Source organism: Pithys albifrons, chromosome 22, assembly GCF_047495875.1.
Source record: "Pithys albifrons albifrons isolate INPA30051 chromosome 22, PitAlb_v1, whole genome shotgun sequence".
NCBI lineage: Eukaryota > Metazoa > Chordata > Aves > Passeriformes > Thamnophilidae > Pithys > Pithys albifrons.
This window is the reverse complement of record NC_092479.1, coordinates 8715137-8735025: the sequence shown is the minus strand read 5'-3', so window position 1 is coordinate 8735025 and position 19889 is coordinate 8715137. Positions and strand designations below refer to the sequence as shown.

The following is a 19889-nucleotide window of genomic DNA, read 5'->3' as shown; positions in this document are numbered from 1 at the left end:
CAAGGGTGTGGGTGTAGAGGAGCACTCTGAGAGCTCCCTGTTTGAGCTCCTGCTCCCTGGAGAAGCTGGCACTGGCGGGGCAGGCCGTGTTTGACCCCTGCTCCCCTTGCAGGGCACTCCCTGACGCAGTTCGTGCGGCACTGCGCTGACCACTTCCTGAACAGCGAGCACAAGGAGATCCGCATGGAGGCCGCGCGCACCTGCTCGCGCCTGCTCACGCCCTCCATCCACCTCATCAGTGGCCATGCCCACGTGGTCAGCCAGACAGCGGTGCAGGTGGTGGCCGATGTCCTCAGCAAGCTGCTTGTGGTTGGGATAACTGACCCAGGTGGGTGTGCGCTTCAGAGAGAAGGTTCTCCTGCCACGTGGGTGTTTCACCCTCTGAGCAGGTCATGATGTTAAGGTTGTAGTGGAATTTGGACTTACTTGCCACTAACTTAGGCTGTTGTTCTTTACAAATTAGAAAAAAGTCTCCTAATTTCTCTACCCAGGTCTTGATTTTTGAGGTGCCAATAGAACACTAGGGCAAAATGATCCAGCTGTGCCCTTGGTAATCCTTTGAACTGGGCAGAACCCTGAGACTTTTTTTGCTGTTGTTCTGGGTCATGGCCTCCAACTTTATCATTTTGAGAGGGATTGGTCCTTTCTGTTGAATCCTCCTACTTGATTTTTTTAATTAGCTCAGGTTACCACGCTGTGTTTGCTGCATAATGTCTCTGAATGTACCACTGCAGGTTCAAGAGCTTGTCACTGTACTGGCCTGGCTACTGGGGCAGTGCTGAGCAGCACAGGGGTTGCTGACCTGCCCTGTTCCTCGTGTGTGAAACACACTGATGTGGTGTCTCCCTCTGGGAAAACTCCTGGCATTTCTTTGATGTTGTGAAAAATGTTTGAGTCTTGTCTGCAAACTAAGGCAATGAGAACTGGAGTTCACTGCACTTAAAGAGAAACAACTGTGTTCTTGCAGACCCTGATATCCGTTTCTGTGTGTTGGCTTCCCTGGATGAGCGCTTTGATGCTCACCTTGCCCAGGCAGAGAACCTGCAAGCTCTCTTTGTGGCCCTGAATGACCAAGTGTTTGAAATCAGAGAGCTGGCCATCTGCACTGTGGGGCGCCTGAGCAGCATGAACCCTGCCTTTGTCATGCCCTTCCTGCGCAAGATGCTCATCCAGGTGAGGAAAACAATTTTGGAAAATAATTGTTGCCCAGCTCAGTGGCTTTGAGCAAGTGCTCAGTGGTGGGTGTTGGGAGTGAAGCTCTGTGGATGTGTTAGAAGGGAATGGACAGCAGTTGTTACTTCACTGCACAGTTGTCATGCAGCAGTGCTTTCCATCTGTCTTGAGGAAGAGTGTTCTGTGGTGCTTTTAGGTGAATTGATGGTACCACTTCACAAACGTAGATGGTTTTGGAGCCATCTATTCAGTTCTATGCTAATTAATTTTGGTTTCATTTAGACATAAATTACTCCATGGAGTGAAATGTAGAACACTTCCTACAGGTGCTGGGTTTGTTTCAGAAGGGAAGGAAGTCTCCAGAATGTTTGCCCCCCATTATTTCCCAGTTCTCAGGCTGCCCCTGTCTCTGTGCAGATCCTGACGGAGCTGGAGCACAGTGGGGTGGGCAGGATTAAGGAGCAGAGTGCCAGGATGTTGGGTCACCTGGTTTCCAACGCCCCACGGCTCATCCGCCCCTACATGGAGCCCATCCTGAAGGTGAGCTCTGCATTTCCTGCTGGCTGGGAGGGAGGTGATGGAGCAGGTTTAGCTTCAGGAGCTGCAGTTCTTTTGCTTCATCATAGCAGGAAAAAAACAGGTTGGTGTGTTTTACCCTCAGTCATGCATGTGGGTGACAGTGTAGCCCAGCTGGATTCCAGTTTTGCATAAAGTTTGTGACATAAAACTTTCCTTCACTGTTGAAATGCTCACCATGATACAAGCTGAGCCCCCATAGGGTCAATGTCAGGTGTGAACAAAGGAAAGGTAATTTTGAGTGCTCTTCTAAACACATTCTAATTTGTTCCTCTTGTCACCCACCAGGCACTGATTGTGAAGCTGAAAGACCCTGATCCAGACCCAAATCCAGGGGTGATTAACAATGTCCTGGCTACCATAGGGGAGCTTGCACAGGTGGGGATGCTGCAGGTACCTCTTTGCCATGCATGGTCAGATTTTAGCAGTGCTGGATGAAGGACTGATTTGTGTCTTTCCATAGGTCAGTGGGCTGGAGATGAGAAAGTGGGTGGATGAGCTCTTCATTATAATTATGGACATGCTACAGGACTCCTCCCTGCTGGCTAAAAGACAAGTAAGTGCACTAAACTTGTCAGCTGCTGCCACCAGAGCTGTAACAAAACAGCCACATGTCCTGTCATAGCTGCTAAAAGGAACCTGTAAATCACTCAGGTCTCCAGTGGAGTCACACTCATGGCACACAGGTGAGGGAGTGCAGTGCCTGTGTGTTGTGACACAGTACAGAGCTGTTAAAGGAAAAAGAAGAAGAAGAAAAAAGTTGTTTTTTGGAGGACTTGGACTCACTGAATTGAATGCTTATTTGAATTGTACCTGAGTGAAGGTGGTTGTGGCTGTCAGATAATTTTTTATTATCACTTTCTTTACTATTTATTGCTTACTGAAACATGCTCTGTAGAGTTTCTCAGTCCATGGACTGTGGTTTTCACTGTGGTCCTAAAATGCTCCAAGAACCTTTACAGAAGTTGAATGATTGATGGATCAGAAGATGTAATAAATTCCCTGGTCAAAACAAATCTTCTCTGGGCTTGGTCTTTGCAGGTGGCTCTCTGGACACTGGGACAGCTTGTGGCCAGCACTGGTTATGTGGTGGAGCCATACAGGAAGTACCCAACTTTGCTGGAGGTGCTTCTGAACTTCCTGAAGACGGAGCAGAACCAGGGCACCCGCAGAGAGGTGTGACAGTGGGGCTGTCACACAGCCACTTAGAAACATCCTGTCAGGGACAGCTGTGCAAGAAACGTGTCTGCACAGAGCTGGGGTGGGGAGGGAGAGGTCATTGTTGTGGCTGATCAGAATACAATGAGCAGAATTAAGAGGGGGAAAGTGTTCAGTCAGAGAAATGGCTCCAGCAGCTGAATGGGAAGTGTTTTTTCCAGTCAGTCAAGTTATTTCCAGATCTTCTCTCTTAAATGCTCGGGACCTTCTAACATGGGGGTTCATGTGTGATGAAGTTCTGTTGAATTTCCCATCCATGTCTGTCCTTTCAGGCCATCCGTGTGCTGGGGCTGCTGGGGGCTCTGGACCCCTACAAACACAAGGTGAACATTGGCATGATCGACCAGTCACGGGACGCTTCAGCCGTCAGCCTCTCCGAGTCCAAATCCAGCCAGGATTCTTGTGAGCACCTGAGTTTCTTTCAAATAAATAGCTTTAGGATCTACAAACAGATCTTGACTGTTTTGTTGTTGGCTGTGTGTCTTCTCTCCTTAACACATTCTTGCTCCTGAACCCCTGCCCGAGACCATTCAGTGCCCAGCTGTGACACTGCCTTCTCTCTCCTAGCGGACTACAGCACCAGTGAGATGTTGGTGAACATGGGCAACCTCCCTCTGGATGAGTTCTATCCAGCTGTCTCTATGGTGGCCCTGATGAGAATTTTCCGAGACCAGTCCCTGTCCCAACACCACACCATGGTGGTTCAGGCCATCACCTTTATCTTCAAATCCCTTGGACTGAAGTGTGTGCAGTTCCTGCCCCAGGTCATGCCAACGTTCCTTAATGTAATTCGGGTTTGTGATGGTGCCATCCGAGAGGTGAGTGTTCCAGGGGCTGCTCCTGCCTCCTGTTCCCCTGCCCAGAGCTGAGAACCCATTTCTTTCAAGAGAATGTGCCTGGCTTTGGGCCTTGCTGTGCTGTGTGTTGCTGCCAAGCATGCTGCAGAAGTGAGGTCCAGCTTTGCTTTTCCCTCCTGAGAGTGTTTAGTAGGATAACCAATGGAAACAATTCTGCTTCTCACTGAAACAGCTGCTTCTGAGCATAATCTCTAGGACAGTATTTGCTTCTGTGTTTTCATCAAGCTGGTCTCGCTCAGGAAAACAGCCTGTGCAGCTTCCAGAGCTTTCAGTGATCTCTGTGTTAATGTGCTGTTGCAAACAGTATTATTAAATAACAGAAGTAGATGCTTCAAATTTCTGGTGCAACCATGTACTTTGGCTCATCTCTGAGAAGGAAAATTCAGTTTGGTACAGTCTGCTAACACTGAGAGCAATGTGGGTGGTGATTCCACAGCAGTGCCTTCTCTTCCTTCCCACTTCAGTGACAGGTTTAGAAGGAAATGAGGATTGTGTGAAGGTGATAATGGGCTGAGGGTTCACCCACCCAGAGATGGCTGCTGTTTGCCAGGGCTTTTCCTCAGGCAGCTGACATCTCTGGGGTGGGAAGGGCAGTCTGTGCTCACTGCTGCTGTGTTCTCCCTGGGATGGGGCCTTGGCAGAGTCCCAGCCCTGCCACAGAGCTGCTGTTTTCTCCCAGACTGAACTGCTCAGGTTGGAAGGAAAACATCTCACACAGGCCTGGGTTGGCTGAGCTCCCACACCTGACTGAGCTAACTTGCTTCAAAGCTATGCAGTTGTGCACACTCTGTTTAAAAATTTTCAGGTAAAAGAAGATGGTGAAAGTGTACTGGGGAGAAGAGCTGAGGTGGGTACACGTGACACTAAAGCCTTCAGGAGGCAGGTCCTTGTCCTGTATGTTGTGTCCTCTCACTACACCAAAAGAAGGCACAGTACAGGAGCTCAGGGTTCATTTTTGGTACATGTAGGTGTATTGCTCCACTAAAGAAGCTGATGTGATTTCTTACTTAGTTCTCACAAAAATGTTATCTCTTTTTCTGAGCTCCACTTTGTATTTTGTCACTGTAGTCTTTAAAAACTGCATGGAGAAATGGAATTCAATATATGATAACTTACATTTTCCTGGAGGAACAAAGGCTATATACATGAAAACAATTTAACCTACATGATTTCCTACCAATTTAAAGAGTAAATTCACTGTCATGATGGAGTATTTAAGATTGTATTGAGGCAAAAGAAATTGCAAAACTGTCATGGTGTATCTGAGAAAAATTGTCTCAGTCAAAATTCTGCTTAGTGGTGAAGAATGGATGGTGCAATCAACCTTCTTTAAGAAAATGTGGCATTTCTGGCAAGGACCTAACTGTGTTCCCCAGTAACTTTTCACCAATTTATCTTGGTGGGGATGGGAGAGAGTACAGAAGGAGTGTCTTAAAATGTGTGCCAGTTTGGTTTGCAGGCAGTGGCAAAAGACTGAGGGCTAAATTTTTGGGAACATCCTTCAAACCTAAATTACAAATCTCTGTAGCTGTTTGTGCTTGCAGGTCTGTGCTGGCACTGCCCATTTCCATTTGCTGGCACATGATAAACTCCTGTGTGTGCTTGGCTGTCTGAGGCTTTGAGCTCACTGAAGTTTGGATGCAAGTTGGGGGAACCCAACCAATAAACCCCAAACCACTTCTCTTCCCCACTCCCCTCCAAAACAGACAAACAAACAAACAAAACCCCAACAAAACCCCCCAACCCACCAAATAAACCAAAACACACAAAAAAACCACCAAACCCAAAGTGCTGAGCAGAAGCTGCCAAGAATTGAGCCCCAGATTTTGAGCATTAAGGGCTGTGCATGCTGTTTGTTTGGTAAATGAGCTTGCAGTGTCCTGTGAAACACCATTTACCCAGCCTGGCTTTGGTATTTGAATAAGCCACACTGAGCATTCCATGTTTCTTCTGCAGTTCCTGTTCCAGCAGCTCGGAATGTTGGTGTCCTTTGTCAGAAGTCACATCCGGCCCTATATGGATGAAATTGTCACCCTGATGAGAGTGAGTACAAGCTTTAAGTCAGTATTTTACTGTCAGAAAAGGTGGACAGTGTTTTTGTCATTATTTAATGTATCAGCTACTTCATAATCTCGTGTGAAGTGCAGAATTGCATGTATTTGAAGTCATAATTGTATTTTGAAATAACATGTTACTTGAAATAATAATATCCATTATCACTAGTACCTGCAATAAGAGCCAGCTCCAGGTTCTGCTGGTGACTGAGCCTTTTTTCAGTGCTTGGATTTTGTGCACTTACTACTTCCAGACACAGTTTTATCAAGAGGTGTCTGGAGTTCATAAACAGGTGTCATTTCACTCCATTTTCACTTACTGTTTGCAAAGGCTTAGAAGGACTAGGAAAAAATCAGTTGTCTAGAGGTTGTTTTTGACAGCACTAAGGATAGTGAAGGTGAAGAGTGTTTGAAGAACAAACAGTGTAGCCCTTCTTAGCAGTCCTGAATTATCTGGAGACCCTCCTACAGTTTGCTTTTCTGGTAAGTGCCACAGCTCAGCTGAAGAGCTGCTGAATTTTTTCCCCCTTTTTGTCTTCCTTCTGTAGGACTTCTGGGTCATGAACAACTCCATACAGAGCACGATTATCCTCCTTATTGAGCAAATTGTGGTGGCTCTGGGGGGAGAATTCAAGCTCTACCTGCCTCAGCTCATTCCTCACATGCTGCGGGTCTTCATGCACGACAACAGCCAGGGCCGCATCGTCTCTGTCAAGGTGAGCAGGGGCTGCTCCTGCTGCCAGGGTTGGGTCCTGCCCCAGGCTGGGGACATGCCCAACATGCTCTGCAGGGCTCCTCACCTGTGTGTTTCAAGCCAATGGGACAGTGGTTTCAGCAGTGGCTTGGTGTGCAGTGATGCACACAGTGCTCGTAAGTTCAGGGTTGAAGCAGCTTTTCACTGGATACTCAGTTATTTAAAATGGATCTTGTCCATGATTCTGAGTCATGTTGGGGCATTTGAGTCAAAGGAGGTGATTCTCTTCCTCTAGTTGTGTGGGACCCCACCTGGAGCACTCTTACAGTTCTGGTGTCCCCAACATAAACAGGGCATGAAACTGTTGGAGCAAGTCCAGAGGGGCCATACAGTTCATAATGGGACCTGAGCACCTCCTCTGGAAGACAAACTGAGAGAGTTGGAACTGCTCAGCCTGGAGAAGAGAGGGTTGTGTGGAGACCTCAGAGTCTTCCTGTATCTTAAGGGGCCTCCAGGGAAGTCAGAGAGGGACTTTTCATCAGGAACTGTAGTGATGGGACCAGGGATAATGGGTACAAATTGAAAGAGGGGGGACTTGGGGCTAGATGGTCTTTAAGGTCCATTCCAACCCCTTAACGTTTTGAGTTTTCCCTCCAGCTGTTGAATGCCATCCAGCTCTTTGGAGCCAACCTGGATGACTACCTTCATTTGCTGCTACCTCCCATTGTGAAGCTGTTTGATGCCCCAGATGTGCCCCTGGTGGCTCGCAAGTAAGTGCTGGGGGCTTTGCAGTCTCTGTTTTACCTGTGGTATCCCAGTTCTGCAGTGGCTGCCACAGCCACCTGTGGAATGAAATACCACTGAGCTTCTTCCACAGCTTTTCTCTGTCTTAAATCAGTTTGTAAGGTTGTCTTTGGCTGGACATCCAGCACTGTTGGTAGCTCTTCTGCTTGGTTTGTTTGGGCTTTTTTCCTGGTTCTCACCTGACAGTGTGTCAGTCCCTGCAGCTTGCAGGCTGTCCTGCAAGGCCGAGCTGCATTGGCAGAATTCTGGTGGCCTGTTTTTCCTGTTGCTATTAATCCTGGGAGGACTGAGCACTTGGGGATTTTTACATCTTGTTTCTGCTTTCTTACACCCTGAGAGATAAGCTCTCCCCTCCCTTTCCCTGACTCTAGAGCTGCTCTGGAAACAGTGGACCGCCTGACAGAGTCTCTGGATTTCACCGATTATGCCTCGCGGATCATCCACCCCATCGTGCGAACGCTGGACCAGAGCCCTGAGCTGAGAACAACTGCCATGGACACCCTCTCCTCCCTGGTGTTCCAGCTGGGAAAGAAGGTGAGATTGTCCTTTGGCTTGAGAGCTCACAGAAGGAGGGACTGCCCCATAGATCAAGGCTTTAAAGTTGAATTTTTTTTGTGCTGTACTCACGGGTTTTAAAGAAAACTGATTTTTCTTCTCTTAGTTGTTTCTGGAATCAGGAGTTGCTGAAATCAATCTGTCAGAATTGGTTTCTTGTCAGTGAAACAGAGGTGGAATTATGCTGCTCTTGAGGCCAGTGAGTAACAAGCTTATGGTGCATTCCCTTGTACAGTACCAGATCTTTATCCCGATGGTGAACAAAGTCCTGGTGCGACACAGGATTAACCATCAGCGCTACGATGTTCTCATCTGCAGAATTGTCAAGGTGAGCTCTCAGGTGCACACACAGCCCTTTGCAGAAGGGCACTGTGGAAACAGATGTAGCTGGAACCTTCTCTTTGTGTCACTCATGCTTTGAGGAGTGGTTGTTGCTGTAACTGTTGAGTACAGCTCTTTAAGGAGACTTTGAAGTTACATTGGGAAAATTATTGTCAACTGGTATTAAATATTTCCTGTAGAAAAATCACAGCAAATTCTAGGTAAGAACTTAGACTTGCAGCCAGTGTCATTACTGGTTTTTTTCTCAGTAGTTCATAAATGTGAGTTTAACCCCTTTTCCCACAGTTACAGGGCTTAAGCAGACCTTGTTATCACAGTGTTTTCTGTGGGATGTCCTACATTTCAAAAACTCAGTAAGTGGTTTGCAGTTTAATTAGTGTGCAACAAGCAGCACTTTGCTGTTCTCTGCTTACTGAGAAGTCAGATAGGCAAGAGTGCTTGTTTTAAGGTGTATTATTTTGGCTTTTTTTCCTAGGAGATAAGAGTTCTTAACAGTCACCTTGAATAGCAAAGGGGTATCTTTGGAGTTCTCTGATTATAAAGTGTGATTTTAATGAAACATGGTTGTTTGCTTCACAAATTTGTCTGTAAGATTTTTCTGTAAGTGACTTTGTTGTCTGTTTTGTAATTAATTGCTTTGGTGTGTGAGGGTGTGATCCTCAGTGTAAGCCATTTATTGCAGGGCTACACTCTTGCTGATGAAGAGGAGGATCCCCTGATTTATCAGCATCGAATGCTGAGAAGCAACCAGGGAGAAACTCTGGCCAGTGGCCCTGTGGAAACAGGTCCCATGAAGAAACTACATGTGAGCACCATCAACCTGCAGAAGGTAAGAGTGGAGCCCTCAGGGCATGAGTTTGCTGCTGAGGGAGGAGCTGATGTGCCACCCTGGAGGGGTTTGCCCAGGGCATCTGGACTGCTTTTGGTTACATTGCTTTTCATTGCCAGTTCTGTACAAAACTGAGGTCAAAGCAGTGCCTGAGACTCTTTAAAATCAGAAGGTGCTGAGCAACTTTAAAGACAGGAGCACCTGAACTGGCAGACTGTTAATGGCTGTGAAGTAATCTTGGCACTTGCTTGTTATGTGGAGTATGAACAAAACTTTCTAGACCCCAGTGAATATCTCTCATTACCAGAGACATCTATTTCACAACCTCTGCCTTTGTTCTTATTTTTTCTTCTCTTATATCTTAGTCCTGTATTGAAGCCAGAACTCAATAGCTAAGCCCTGGCTGGGCTGAACAGTGAATAAGTGTAGCACTCAGTTCAGCTGTGGGATGGATTGGTTTGAAAGTGCTGGACTTAAAAATGTGATTCTAAAGCCATTAAGTATTTTTAAGCTGATCCTTCAACAGTGGCTTCAGCTCTTTATGTATTTTTGTGGAGCAAGGATTATTCATGTTAAATACTTGCCATGTCATGACAGGAATACAGTTAGAGAAGATTCTCAGAAATGAGACTGAAGTACTGGGGATTATCTGGTGCAAAGGTGATGGGTTTCAGGGAACTGAAAAGGCATTCTCAGTGTCTGCTTTGGAGCTCTAAAGAAGTAGTGCAGCCTGCTGATGGATTTGTGTTCTGCTCCTGGATTGTGCTTTGTTTGGTAGATGAATTGTCTTCCTTTGTGCTCAGGCCTGGGGAGCAGCAAGAAGAGTTTCCAAAGATGACTGGCTGGAGTGGTTGAGGAGACTGAGTTTGGAGCTGCTGAAAGATTCCTCCTCGCCGTCCCTGCGCTCGTGCTGGGCCCTGGCTCAGGCCTATAACCCCATGGCTCGGTACAGTATTGCTGCTTTTGCCATTTCACTGGAGATGGCAGATGCAAGCCAGATATTCTAAGGATAAAAGAGTTATTTAGAAGCTCTTAGGTTTTATAAACAAGAGAGAGTTCCTGCTCTGGGACATACCAAAGAGCTGGCAACTTGATTTCATTTCCACCCTTTCCAGCTGGAAAGTTGCTCCACAATGTGCTCAAAAGCTGTCACTGGAATTCTGCTTATTAGTCTAGAAATAGCATAAGGCACTTAAGTGTAGCTGGAAAAACAGCAGAGTATGAAATAGTTTGGGGATCTGCTGTGGTGGAATAAAAATGCCTCTGAGTGGAATAAGCTGCAGTGCTTTTTTTGCAGCCTGTATGTCTGGAGAAATTTGAGTCTGACAGCATGGGATAGGAGAGCATTTCTGTTATTGCAGGGTACCAGCCTGTTTTATGTTTTTAAATGAAGGTTTCAGAGAAGTTTGCTTTACAAAAACTAATCACTGGTTATTGCAGGTAGACATATAAGTGCATTTTGTAGCTCCTTCTCTGAATAAGAAGGCAAATCCACTGTCAAACAGCCTTTTTCTCATGAGCAGTGACCCCCCACCTCTCACTCCCCTCTGTGTTCCTCCTCAGAGACCTCTTCAATGCTGCCTTTGTGTCCTGCTGGTCGGAGCTGAACGAGGACCAGCAGGACGAGCTGATCCGCAGCATCGAGCTGGCCCTGACCTCTCAGGACATTGCAGAGGTCACTCAGACACTGCTCAACCTGGCGGAGTTCATGGAGCACAGTGACAAGGTAGAGGTGCTGGGGCAGCCCTTGGCCCCTGCTGGCTCTGTGGGCAGGGCTGGGGGTTCTGCCCTCTGTGTGACCCTCACCCTGCCCTGGGGGGTGTGTGCTCCTCCGCAGGGCCCGCTGCCTCTGAGGGATGACAATGGCATTGTCCTCCTGGGCGAGAGAGCTGCCAAATGCAGGGCTTATGCCAAGGCCCTTCACTACAAGGAGCTGGAGTTTCAGAAGGGTCCCACCCCGGCCATTCTGGAGTCTCTGATCAGGTAGGACCACAACCCCTGAGGCTCCTGCTCTGGCAGCAGCACACACTGAGGATAGGCAGGATTACTCTGGGCAGTTCTTGGGAGTTCACTGTCCCAAGGCTGCTTTGTGGAATTACTGAGGAGCTTGCAGATGTGCACTTGTAACTGCAGAGTTCTGCCCTTCTGCTGGGTGGTTAAAATTGTGACAAGCCCTGGGGAGTTTTGAAGGAAGAAATGCAGGAAAAAGGTTCTGATTTCCCCCTGTCACCCTTCAAACTCAATATGGAAGGTAATGAACTGACTGCAGGTTAAATGAGACAGATTTTCACTCCTACATGTAAGTCAGAAAAGTTGAAGTTCTTAATTAAAATTTCTCACCAAATTCTGCTCATTTAGTTTAGATAGGCCTCATTGTTCATATGTCTAATAGAAGACATTGTAGCAAGATAATATATTGTTTCCTGAGCTTTGTCCACAACAAAGATGTTGGCCTGAAATACCTGCACAGGATTTGGTACTAAACTGCGTGTTTTAAAATGTGAATCTTCATTCCATGTCACAGAGATGTTAACTCTGAGACAAACTGATTCTGGCTGAGCAAAAACAGCTTTGTCTTTGTGCAGTGCATTTTTCAGCCCTCCTATTTCCTTGGAATTGTGTTTCCCCATTTTTTCTTCTCTTTATTCTTTCATCCTTTGTCCTGTCTGGTTCTAGTGAGAAAAATGCAGAATTCAGTGTATTCCCTTTCTTGGTCTCAGCTGTTTCTTTGTGTATTGAAAAGCAAGTCAAGGAGCAAAGAACTGATGTAATGCAGGATTAAAAATGAAAGACAATTTATTGAAATGAAAAAGTTTTAGAAACCTTTAAAAGTCCATTTTAAAGACCACAGTTAAAGTAGTTCCAACTATAGTTCCACACAGTTGAAATTTGCAGTATGAATAGTTGAAGGTATGTAAGGCAATTCCCAAGACCTTTCTCTCCTGTTTCACACAAGACTGAACAACTTAGATTCAAACTCTCTTTAAGGTGAATAAAAATAGATATATTAATGCTAACTATCTTTGCCAACATACTCAAACAACGGTGGGGCTACAGGAGGAGTCTTGTTCTTTTTCAGCTTTTATTTTTAATGCTGTTATGTAAGGGAGGAACAGACTGATTTCTGACATACCATCTCAAGGTAACTTGAGCTGGGGGAGTTTTCAGAACAGATTTTGGTAATTCCTCACTGTGGTGTGCTGGCAAACATTCCCTTTTGTTAGAATAACCTTTGGCACTTAGACATTCTCTGCTGTGTCCTAGTGTTTTGCTCAGGGATACAGTGGGTTTAAGTGGGTTTTTTTTGGCTGGCCCTGGACATTTTTGGCTCACCTGCTGTTCCCTCTTAGCCTTGCTGACACACAGCCCGTTTGTGTTCTACCCTGAATGGGGTTTGGTGGCAGCCCAGAAAGTTGCTTTCTAGTTTATCAGCATTTAGTTGATCTGTGTGGATAGGAATAAAGACCAGAGAGCACCAGGGGCAAATCCTGCTCCAGGGTTGCTGGGGCAGCCTCTGTGGGGATTATTTGAGGCTGCAGCAGGAGGTGGCAGTAAAACTTCAGGAGAGAACCTGGACAATGCAAACTGATCCAATATTTTTGAGCTTTGTTTTTTCCTCTGTGGGAAAATAAGCCACTTACCATACACAAAAGAAAGGTGTCTCAGGGACACCTCTGAGTGGTTCCTCTGGTGTGGAATTGTTGTGGTTTGAGTCCCTCTGGCTCCAGACACTGAAGGAAAGGCAGCAAAGAGGCTTTTGCTTTTTGGTCCCTGCCTATGTGGTTAATGACACTAAAGCAACCCACTGGTCACACTGCTGGTGCAAACACACCCGGGGCTTCTGGAGGTGCTATGAGTGCATTCAGTTCTAACCTATCCTAACACAGTATTTTCCCTTTGGAAAGAGCCTGCAGAGGAGGAGACAGGTGTGAGCCTGGTGCCCCTGGCCCTGCTGGCGCTGGGTGTGTGCGTGCCCAGGGCGCGGCTGGCACACGGAGCAGGTGGATGAAACGCACGATTCTTTGGCTGCCCATTGCCCACCTCTGTGCAGTGGCATCCTGGGGCTGTGCAGTGCAGCTCTGCCCCCTCTATGGTTTGAAGTCCTCGGGCCGGATCTTCATCTCGACCCTGCGCAGGGAGTAGGTGGAGCCGTGCCAGCCGTACCAGGTGATGCCGTCCATGTGCCGCGTGTGCTCGCCCTTGCGGTAGTAAACCCCGTTCAGGTTGGAGTCTGTGCAGCAGTTGTACCAGTAGCCACCTTGGCAGGAGACAGGTTAACAGGCTGTGGTGAGCCAGTCAGTTCAACAGGGAGGTTTGTGTTAAAGGAACAGTTACTGCGCTTTCCGGAGGGGAGGGAGCAGAATGCAGCACTTCATCCCTGCAGCCCCGGCCAGAGAGGAAATGCTTTTAAAGCTTTTGTTTGCACGTTGTGTGGGACACAGTGGGGAAATAAAGGGCAAGATGCAGTGAAGGTAATTATCTGTGATGGAACTCAGTAAGTTGAATGAAGAGAGTAACCTCGTTAGAAGCTTGTAATAGGGTAGGATTGAACCTGGAGGTGAATGTGGAATAGTAATACAAGGGAATAATTACAGGTCCCTAATACTAGGGCTTAGAAACTCAACGAATATAAATATATTGATAAATATTCAGGAATAACTCCCTGCATCCCTGGATTGTTGCCTGGGCTGGCTGGGTGCAGGAAGTACAGGTGAGAGCACACAACAGGTCACCTGAGGGGTCTGACTCTGTTCTGTTTGCCACGTCTGTGTGTCCCAGAACTGCCCCCCTTGCTTTGCCATCCTGGTGTCACTAGTTAGGGTGCTGTGGACTGCGTGCCCTGCCAGGCAGCTGTGGGACAGCAGCAGGGGCTGTCTGTGCTGTACCTGTGGGGCAGCAGCAGGGGGGTCTGTCTGTGCCGTACGTGGGGTGGCAGCAGGGGGGTCTGTGCTGTACCTGGGGCAGCAGCAGGGGGGTCTGGGTACGGCAGCAGCAGGGGGGTCTGTCTGTGCCGTATCTGGGGCGGCAGCAGGGGGGTCTGTGTGTGCTGTACCTGGGGCAGCAGCAGGGGGGGTCTGTGTGTGCTGTACCTGGGGCAGCAGCAGGGGAGTCTGTGTGTGCTGTACCTGGGGCAGCAGCAGGGGGGTCTGTGCCGTACCTGGGGCAGTAGCAGGGGGGTCTGGGTACGGCAGCAGCAGGGGGGTCTGTGCTGTACCTGGGGCAGCAGCAGGGGGGTCTGGGTACGGCAGCAGCAGGGGGGTGTGTCTGTGCTGTACCTGGGGCAGCAGCAGGGGGGTCTGTGTGTGCTGTACCTGGGGCAGCAGCAGGGGGGTCTGTGTGTGCTGTACCTGGGGCAGCAGCAGGGGGGTCTGTGTGTGCTGTACCTGGGGCAGCAGCAGGGGGGTCTGTGCCGTACCTGGGGCAGTAGCAGGGGGGTCTGGGTACGGCAGCAGCAGGGGGGTCTGTGCTGTACCTGGGGCAGCAGCAGGGGGGTCTGGGTACGGCAGCAGCAGGGGGGTGTGTGTGTGCTGTACCTGGGGCAGCAGCAGGGGAGTCTGTGTGTGCTGTACCTGGGGCAGCAGCAGGGGGGTCTGGGTACGGCAGCAGCAGGGGGGTCTGTGCTGTACCTGGGGCAGCAGCAGGGGGGTCTGTGCCGTACCTTTGCGGAACTGGGCGCAGTCGTCCACGCACTTGTCGTTGTCCTTGTCCTTTGTGCTGAAGGCCGTGTTGTTGTGGTAGCGCAGCGAGTCCCTGCCCGTGGTGCCGCTGTAGTTCCCCAGCAACAGGCGGTAACTGTTGAGCTCGTTGCTCAGGGTGAACTGCTGGTACTGGGCATAGCGAGTGTTGCCCTCCCAGTCCTGCCACACAACAGGGGACAAGGAATTGGTCCTGTTAGAGCAGCTATGGAAGGCTCCACCATCCATAGTTTGTTTCTGTCTCAGACACAGGAACTGCTCTGTTAAGGCAAAGGACCTTTCCAGAATAAACCATGATCTTTCCAAATCTTACCTGCCCTTGTACTGAACAATATGTTGTGCAGCTCTTGGATTCAGCATCCTTGTCTCTGACTGCTGCCTCAAGTAATCTTTTCCCTCTCTTTTATATCTAAAAACCTTTCAGCTAATACACATCCCATCCCTCACAGCTGTTGTACCAGCTATAAACTGGTCTAAGTCAAACCCAAGCCTTTAGTAGACTGAACAAACTGTTTGAGGGCAAACTCGTTTGTCCCCAGGCTGGAAGGAGGTGCTACAAAAGGAAAACTCTCAAAGGCCTGACAACTTGATGGAGCATCTCCTTTTGGATTTTTCAGTCTGAGGTAGTCAGCACTTTGATCTCTGCAGGATTTCCTAGATCCCCACATGTTTCTGAGGACACAATCCATGTGCAGGCAGAAGGTTGTCCCACTGACTTTGCACAGTGGAGAACATCTGTCTAGTCCTTGGGTGAATCCTGAGGCTGATCCTACCTCCTCCTCCTCCTGTAACTAAAGCATGCAAATTCTTTGGGCCTCCTGTAGAGACAGGAGATGGGATCTGCTACTGGGGACTCCCTTTGTGCATGAAACCTGTTGCTGCTGAAATTCAGAGCTCAGGGGTTACCTCCAGCTCCACCCTGAGGACGGTGGGGCGCCGGGAAAGGCGGTAGATGTTTTCATTGCCCAGCCAGAAGTCTCCCCGGATATTGCCAAATCCTTCCTTGTATTGCTTCCAGTCCCTGTTGAAGGATGTCAGACCAACTTTGCGTCTTTGGATGATAGTCCAGCCACCTCCATCTGTCTCCATGTCACAGAACACCTGGAACAGGGGAAAAGGCAGTGGTTGCTTGTCAGTGAACTTAGGGAAGGTTCGACTCTCTTAGCACAAGACATTGTTCCAGATTTCACAACCTGAAAAAATTTCTAGTTTATTTAAAACTCCTGGCAAAAAATTATTAAAGGAACCATTTTTCTATTTTTCCTCTTAAATGTTCACTCTCTCCTCCCTTGAAATTGGCCTGCACAGAGATGCTGATTGCCTGTGCAGGGCATCCTCACTCAGTGTATGCTCTTTCCGTCCCTGCAGATAACTATTCGAGATAATGCTTGAAAAGACATGTAATAAGCATTGTGTGCTTATCATCCTTACCTCCAGATCTGGAATCCCCAAGAATTCATCAGGGGGTAGCTTGTACACACCAGAAATTCGGTAGTTCCTCTGGTAAAGTGATGAGCAGTCATAGACAGCATCTACTTGAATCAGAACCAGAAAGTGAGAATCTGAACAGCAAGAGCTCCTCTGCTCTAAGAGTGGTTTCTGTAAAGCTCAGATTGTGATACAAGGAGTGATTAAGAGACAAAGACTTCCCACAGTGTAATGTTCTCGAATGGTCTAGTTCTGAGCAGTGTATGCATTGAGAAAAGGTGCTGCTTCACTGGGACTTTGTGATTTTTCTTTTTCTTTTTTAACCTCTGCTGTGCAAAGAGCCATCTCTGCTCTCTCTTACGTTGCTGCTGTCTCTGTGCTGGGAGCTGTAAAGGTGGATATTTGCTGACCCTCTGCCAGGTGCCTGTTTGGGTGCCTGGCCAGGTTTGTTCTGCCCTGGAGCCCCTGGCAGAGAAGGTGCTTTTAGCTCAGTCAGTCCCTCTGTGCAAACCTCTTTGCTCCTGGAGCAGGAGCTGACTGGGAGGTGCTGAAATGCTCAGCTGTTCTGGGGGTAAATGCTGAAATACGCAGCATTTCTGAGGATAAAGGAGCTCAAGCAAAGCTTTATCCTGTCTGACAGTTTTCAGTTTAGCACAGACTAAATGTCTCTTACCTGGGGAGGTGAGACACAGCTGTTTTAAATACCTTCTGGGCCACTTTCTCTTGTGTGTTACTGTATTTTTTTCTGAAGTTTTACTCCAGCTCTAAAGAGATTTGTTATGGTGCAACTTCTTTTAAGACCTACTGTAAACAGTGATGTGCCAAAACTGACCAAGTGGAACTGTTTTGTAAGAAGAATTAAGTAAATGGATTTAGAAGTTTTTCCTTAATGTTCAAAGAAAAATCTGAATGAAGGCTTTTGGCAAACCCAGTTGTCCCAGACAACAAACAGTGTCTTTTAAAAGAAGTTTTAAGCTCTTTGCAGTGAATTTAATTTTAAGAGAAAAGTCAGCAAAGAGGACTCTTTCTTGCAGAAGTGGCTTTACAGGTAGCTGACCTGAAAATGCACCTGCATTCCACATTTAGTCCAGGCCTGTGCAATCACTGTGTGCACTGAAATCTTCCCTCAGGGAAGACAATTTTGAAGAATTTAACTGTGCTCTGGCCAGGCTTCTATCACAGTTTGTATCTTGCATTATCTACAGCCTGGAGTTTTTGAGAATTATTGTTCAATAATGTAGCACCCTTTTTTTACTCTGGTTCAGAGACAGTCATAAAGGTAGAGTTACAAATCCTTAGTAATTCTTGGATGGCATTTCCAATTGTTTTAACAACTTCTTATCCCCTGTCAGCACTGAGAACTCAGAGGGTATCACTGCCTGGCAGAGCCAGCTCCTGCTCCTTTAGAATTGGTGCTGTAGTGCTCAGAAAATTAAATATTACACCGAATTCTGAGCTGTACAAATGCAGGGCTTGTTCAGTCCCCCCTCCCTGCTGGCAGACACAGACACCCAAATACAGATGGACATACCCAGACTGTTTTTTCCAGGCCCCTGCCCAGGGAAGCAGCAGCACTTGGGGTGCCCCGTGCCAGCCCTGCCGGTGGTGGTGCCCTGCTGTGCTGGTGGCAGTGTCCCTGCCGAGCCGGTGGCAGTGCCCTGCTATGCCCTCGGAGGTGGCACTGTCCCTGCCATGCCAGTGGCAGTGCCCTGCCGTGCCCTCGGAGGTGGCACTGTCCCTGCCCTGCCGGTGGCAGTGCCCTGCTGTGCCCTCGGAGGTGGCACTGTCCCTGCCATGCCAGTGGCAGTGCCCTGCTGTGCCCCCGGAGGTGGCACTGTCCCTGCCATGCCAGTGGCAGTGCCCTGCTGTGCCCTCGGAGGTGGCACTGTCCCTGCCATGCCAGTGGCAGTGCCCTGCTGTGCCCTCGGAGGTGGCACTGTCCCTGCCATGCCAGTGGCAGTGCCCTGCCGTGCCCCCGGAGGTGGCACTGTCCCTGCCGTGTCCCAGCGGTGTCCCTGGGAGCTCGGTGTCCCCCCTTACCCGCCGAGGTGTGTGTGACGGTCTGGGCCGCCTGCAGCTGCATGATGTCGATCTGGTTGTTCATCTCGGAGAACCTGCTCTCGGCGTCCCGCAGCCGCTCCTCCACCCGCCTGGCGCTGCCCTCCAGCTCCAGCACCTGCGTGGCCACGCTGGCCCAGTCGCCCTCCTGCTTCCGGCCGAGCTCCTGCAGCATCCTGCTCAGGTTGGCCACCTGCAGCCACAGCTCGGCGACCTGCTGGCAGCAGGCGGGCCCGCGGGGCTGTGCGCTCAGCAGGGCTCTGCGCCGGGGCGGGCTCTGCGGCAGCGCCGGGGGCACCGCCAGGGCCGCCGTGACCAGGCAGAGCCACGCCAGCCGAGCCGGGCACGGCGCTGGCATCGCTGCCACCCGCCCCACAGCCCCGCGGGGAGAGCAGCCGGGTGGGCACGGAGCTCCTGCCGCGGCCGGGCACCCTCTGCCCTCCTGTGCAGGGAATCTGAAGGTGGAGCCTGGAGAAGTGGCTCTTCTCAGCCCCCTCCTGTCGGATGTGCACTTGGGAAGTCTGTCTCAAAGCAACTTATATACTATTTTTCTGTTTACCTCCACCCCCCTGGAGCTGTGAGGAGCTCGCTGGCCCCTCCCAGTTCATCTGCTCGTATCAGGTGTTTACAGGGTGAAATTGGAACAGGTTTCAGCCAAGAAAGGTTGGGCAGAGCAGGAGAGAATTCTCTGGGTTGTGTCTGGAAGGGGTGTGGGAGAGGGCTGGGAAATGAGGAGAATTTCCAGCAGTTATTGCCTGTTGGAGTGGAGCCCTCTTGGTGACTAGTTCTGGCACTCCAGTGGCATGAGAGCATTAGAGGTCCAGAATGTGAAAAGGCTGTTCAAACAGGGGGAGTTTGTACAAGTTCAGGGAAGGTAATTCCCCAGGAGGTGGCCCTGGCTGCTGCAACCCTGTTAACACATTCCCCAGAAGCTGCAGGGGGTGATTCTGGGCTCGCAGGGTTCCTTAATTTAGACAGTATTTCAGCAAATTAATCAGATAAGCATCTAATCATCCTCCCTCTGTCCACTGGTGTCTCTGCACTACTGATTTTCTGGAATTCAGTGCTGTGCTTTTTAGAGATGGGATATCTGAGGGTAAGATGGAAAGAAATCTGCAAAATACAGTTAAACCCCATGCCTCTGTTTAATCATAGTGGGCAAGAGAAAGGGCATTAACTCATGGTGAAAGCAGACTTAGAATTGCCAAGAGGTGGGTTTTTTACAGGCACTGTGAGCTGACTGCAGGGTTGTGGAGACCAGTTTATTAACAGGGTTCTGAGAGTAAAATCTCTGTCCCCAGTTACACAAAGAGTAAATCTTTAGGCACTCAGAGTGCTGGGCAAGTGTCAGCTGGCTGGGATAGCAACTTCCTCTCCTCTTTTCTATCTTCACCAGTTCAGAAGGTGATTAAAGCAGGTTGATCCTCAAGCAGAGCCCTTTCAGCACTGGTGCAGCCTTTTGCAAAGGTCTGCAGGGTTGTTCCATCCTGAGGTGTTTCTCCCCTGCCACCTGCTCTGTCCTTGCCCAACATGTGGGTTTGTGCATCTTCCTGCCAACTTTCTTGTTATAAGTGGCAGAAATAAGGTGAAAAATGAAGGTATAAA

At 48.9% G+C, this 19889-nt stretch overlaps 2 protein-coding genes across 5 annotated transcripts in view; one reads left to right on the top strand and one right to left on the bottom strand.

Moving 5' to 3' along the window:
• The window catches only part of MTOR (mechanistic target of rapamycin kinase), a 58968-nt gene that overhangs the window by 7592 nt on the left and 31487 nt on the right, over window positions 1-19889 (top strand). For 2 of the 3 annotated variants that reach the window (XM_071575443.1, XM_071575442.1), the window contains exons 12-29: window positions 113-328; window positions 968-1173; window positions 1591-1713; window positions 2038-2127; window positions 2213-2305; window positions 2791-2925; window positions 3240-3369; window positions 3535-3785; window positions 4630-4671; window positions 5781-5867; window positions 6427-6594; window positions 7230-7342; window positions 7748-7910; window positions 8167-8259; window positions 8956-9102; window positions 9906-10048; window positions 10666-10828; window positions 10940-11085. In XM_071575443.1, coding sequence (XP_071431544.1) covers window positions 113-328; window positions 968-1173; window positions 1591-1713; window positions 2038-2127; window positions 2213-2305; window positions 2791-2925; window positions 3240-3369; window positions 3535-3785; window positions 4630-4671; window positions 5781-5867; window positions 6427-6594; window positions 7230-7342; window positions 7748-7910; window positions 8167-8259; window positions 8956-9102; window positions 9906-10048; window positions 10666-10828; window positions 10940-11085 — 2509 coding nt within the window. The remainder of the gene's footprint in view (window positions 1-112; window positions 329-967; window positions 1174-1590; window positions 1714-2037; window positions 2128-2212; window positions 2306-2790; window positions 2926-3239; window positions 3370-3534; window positions 3786-4629; window positions 4672-5780; window positions 5868-6426; window positions 6595-7229; window positions 7343-7747; window positions 7911-8166; window positions 8260-8955; window positions 9103-9905; window positions 10049-10665; window positions 10829-10939; window positions 11086-19889) is intronic. The other variant, XM_071575444.1, reaches the window with a different exon arrangement.
• ANGPTL7 (angiopoietin like 7) lies at window positions 11871-18782 on the bottom strand. 2 transcript variants are annotated; one of them, XM_071575674.1, is made up of 5 exons: window positions 18267-18782; window positions 16230-16333; window positions 15705-15899; window positions 14762-14960; window positions 11871-13360 (listed from the first exon to the last, which is right to left on the bottom strand). In XM_071575674.1, exons 1-5 carry the CDS (start codon window positions 18640-18642, stop codon window positions 13191-13193), a joined length of 1044 nt encoding a protein of 347 aa, XP_071431775.1. In that variant the 5' UTR covers window positions 18643-18782; the 3' UTR covers window positions 11871-13190. The 2 variants fall into 2 exon arrangements, with proteins under 2 accessions (XP_071431775.1, XP_071431777.1); XM_071575676.1 differs by having other exon boundaries at window positions 16230-16330.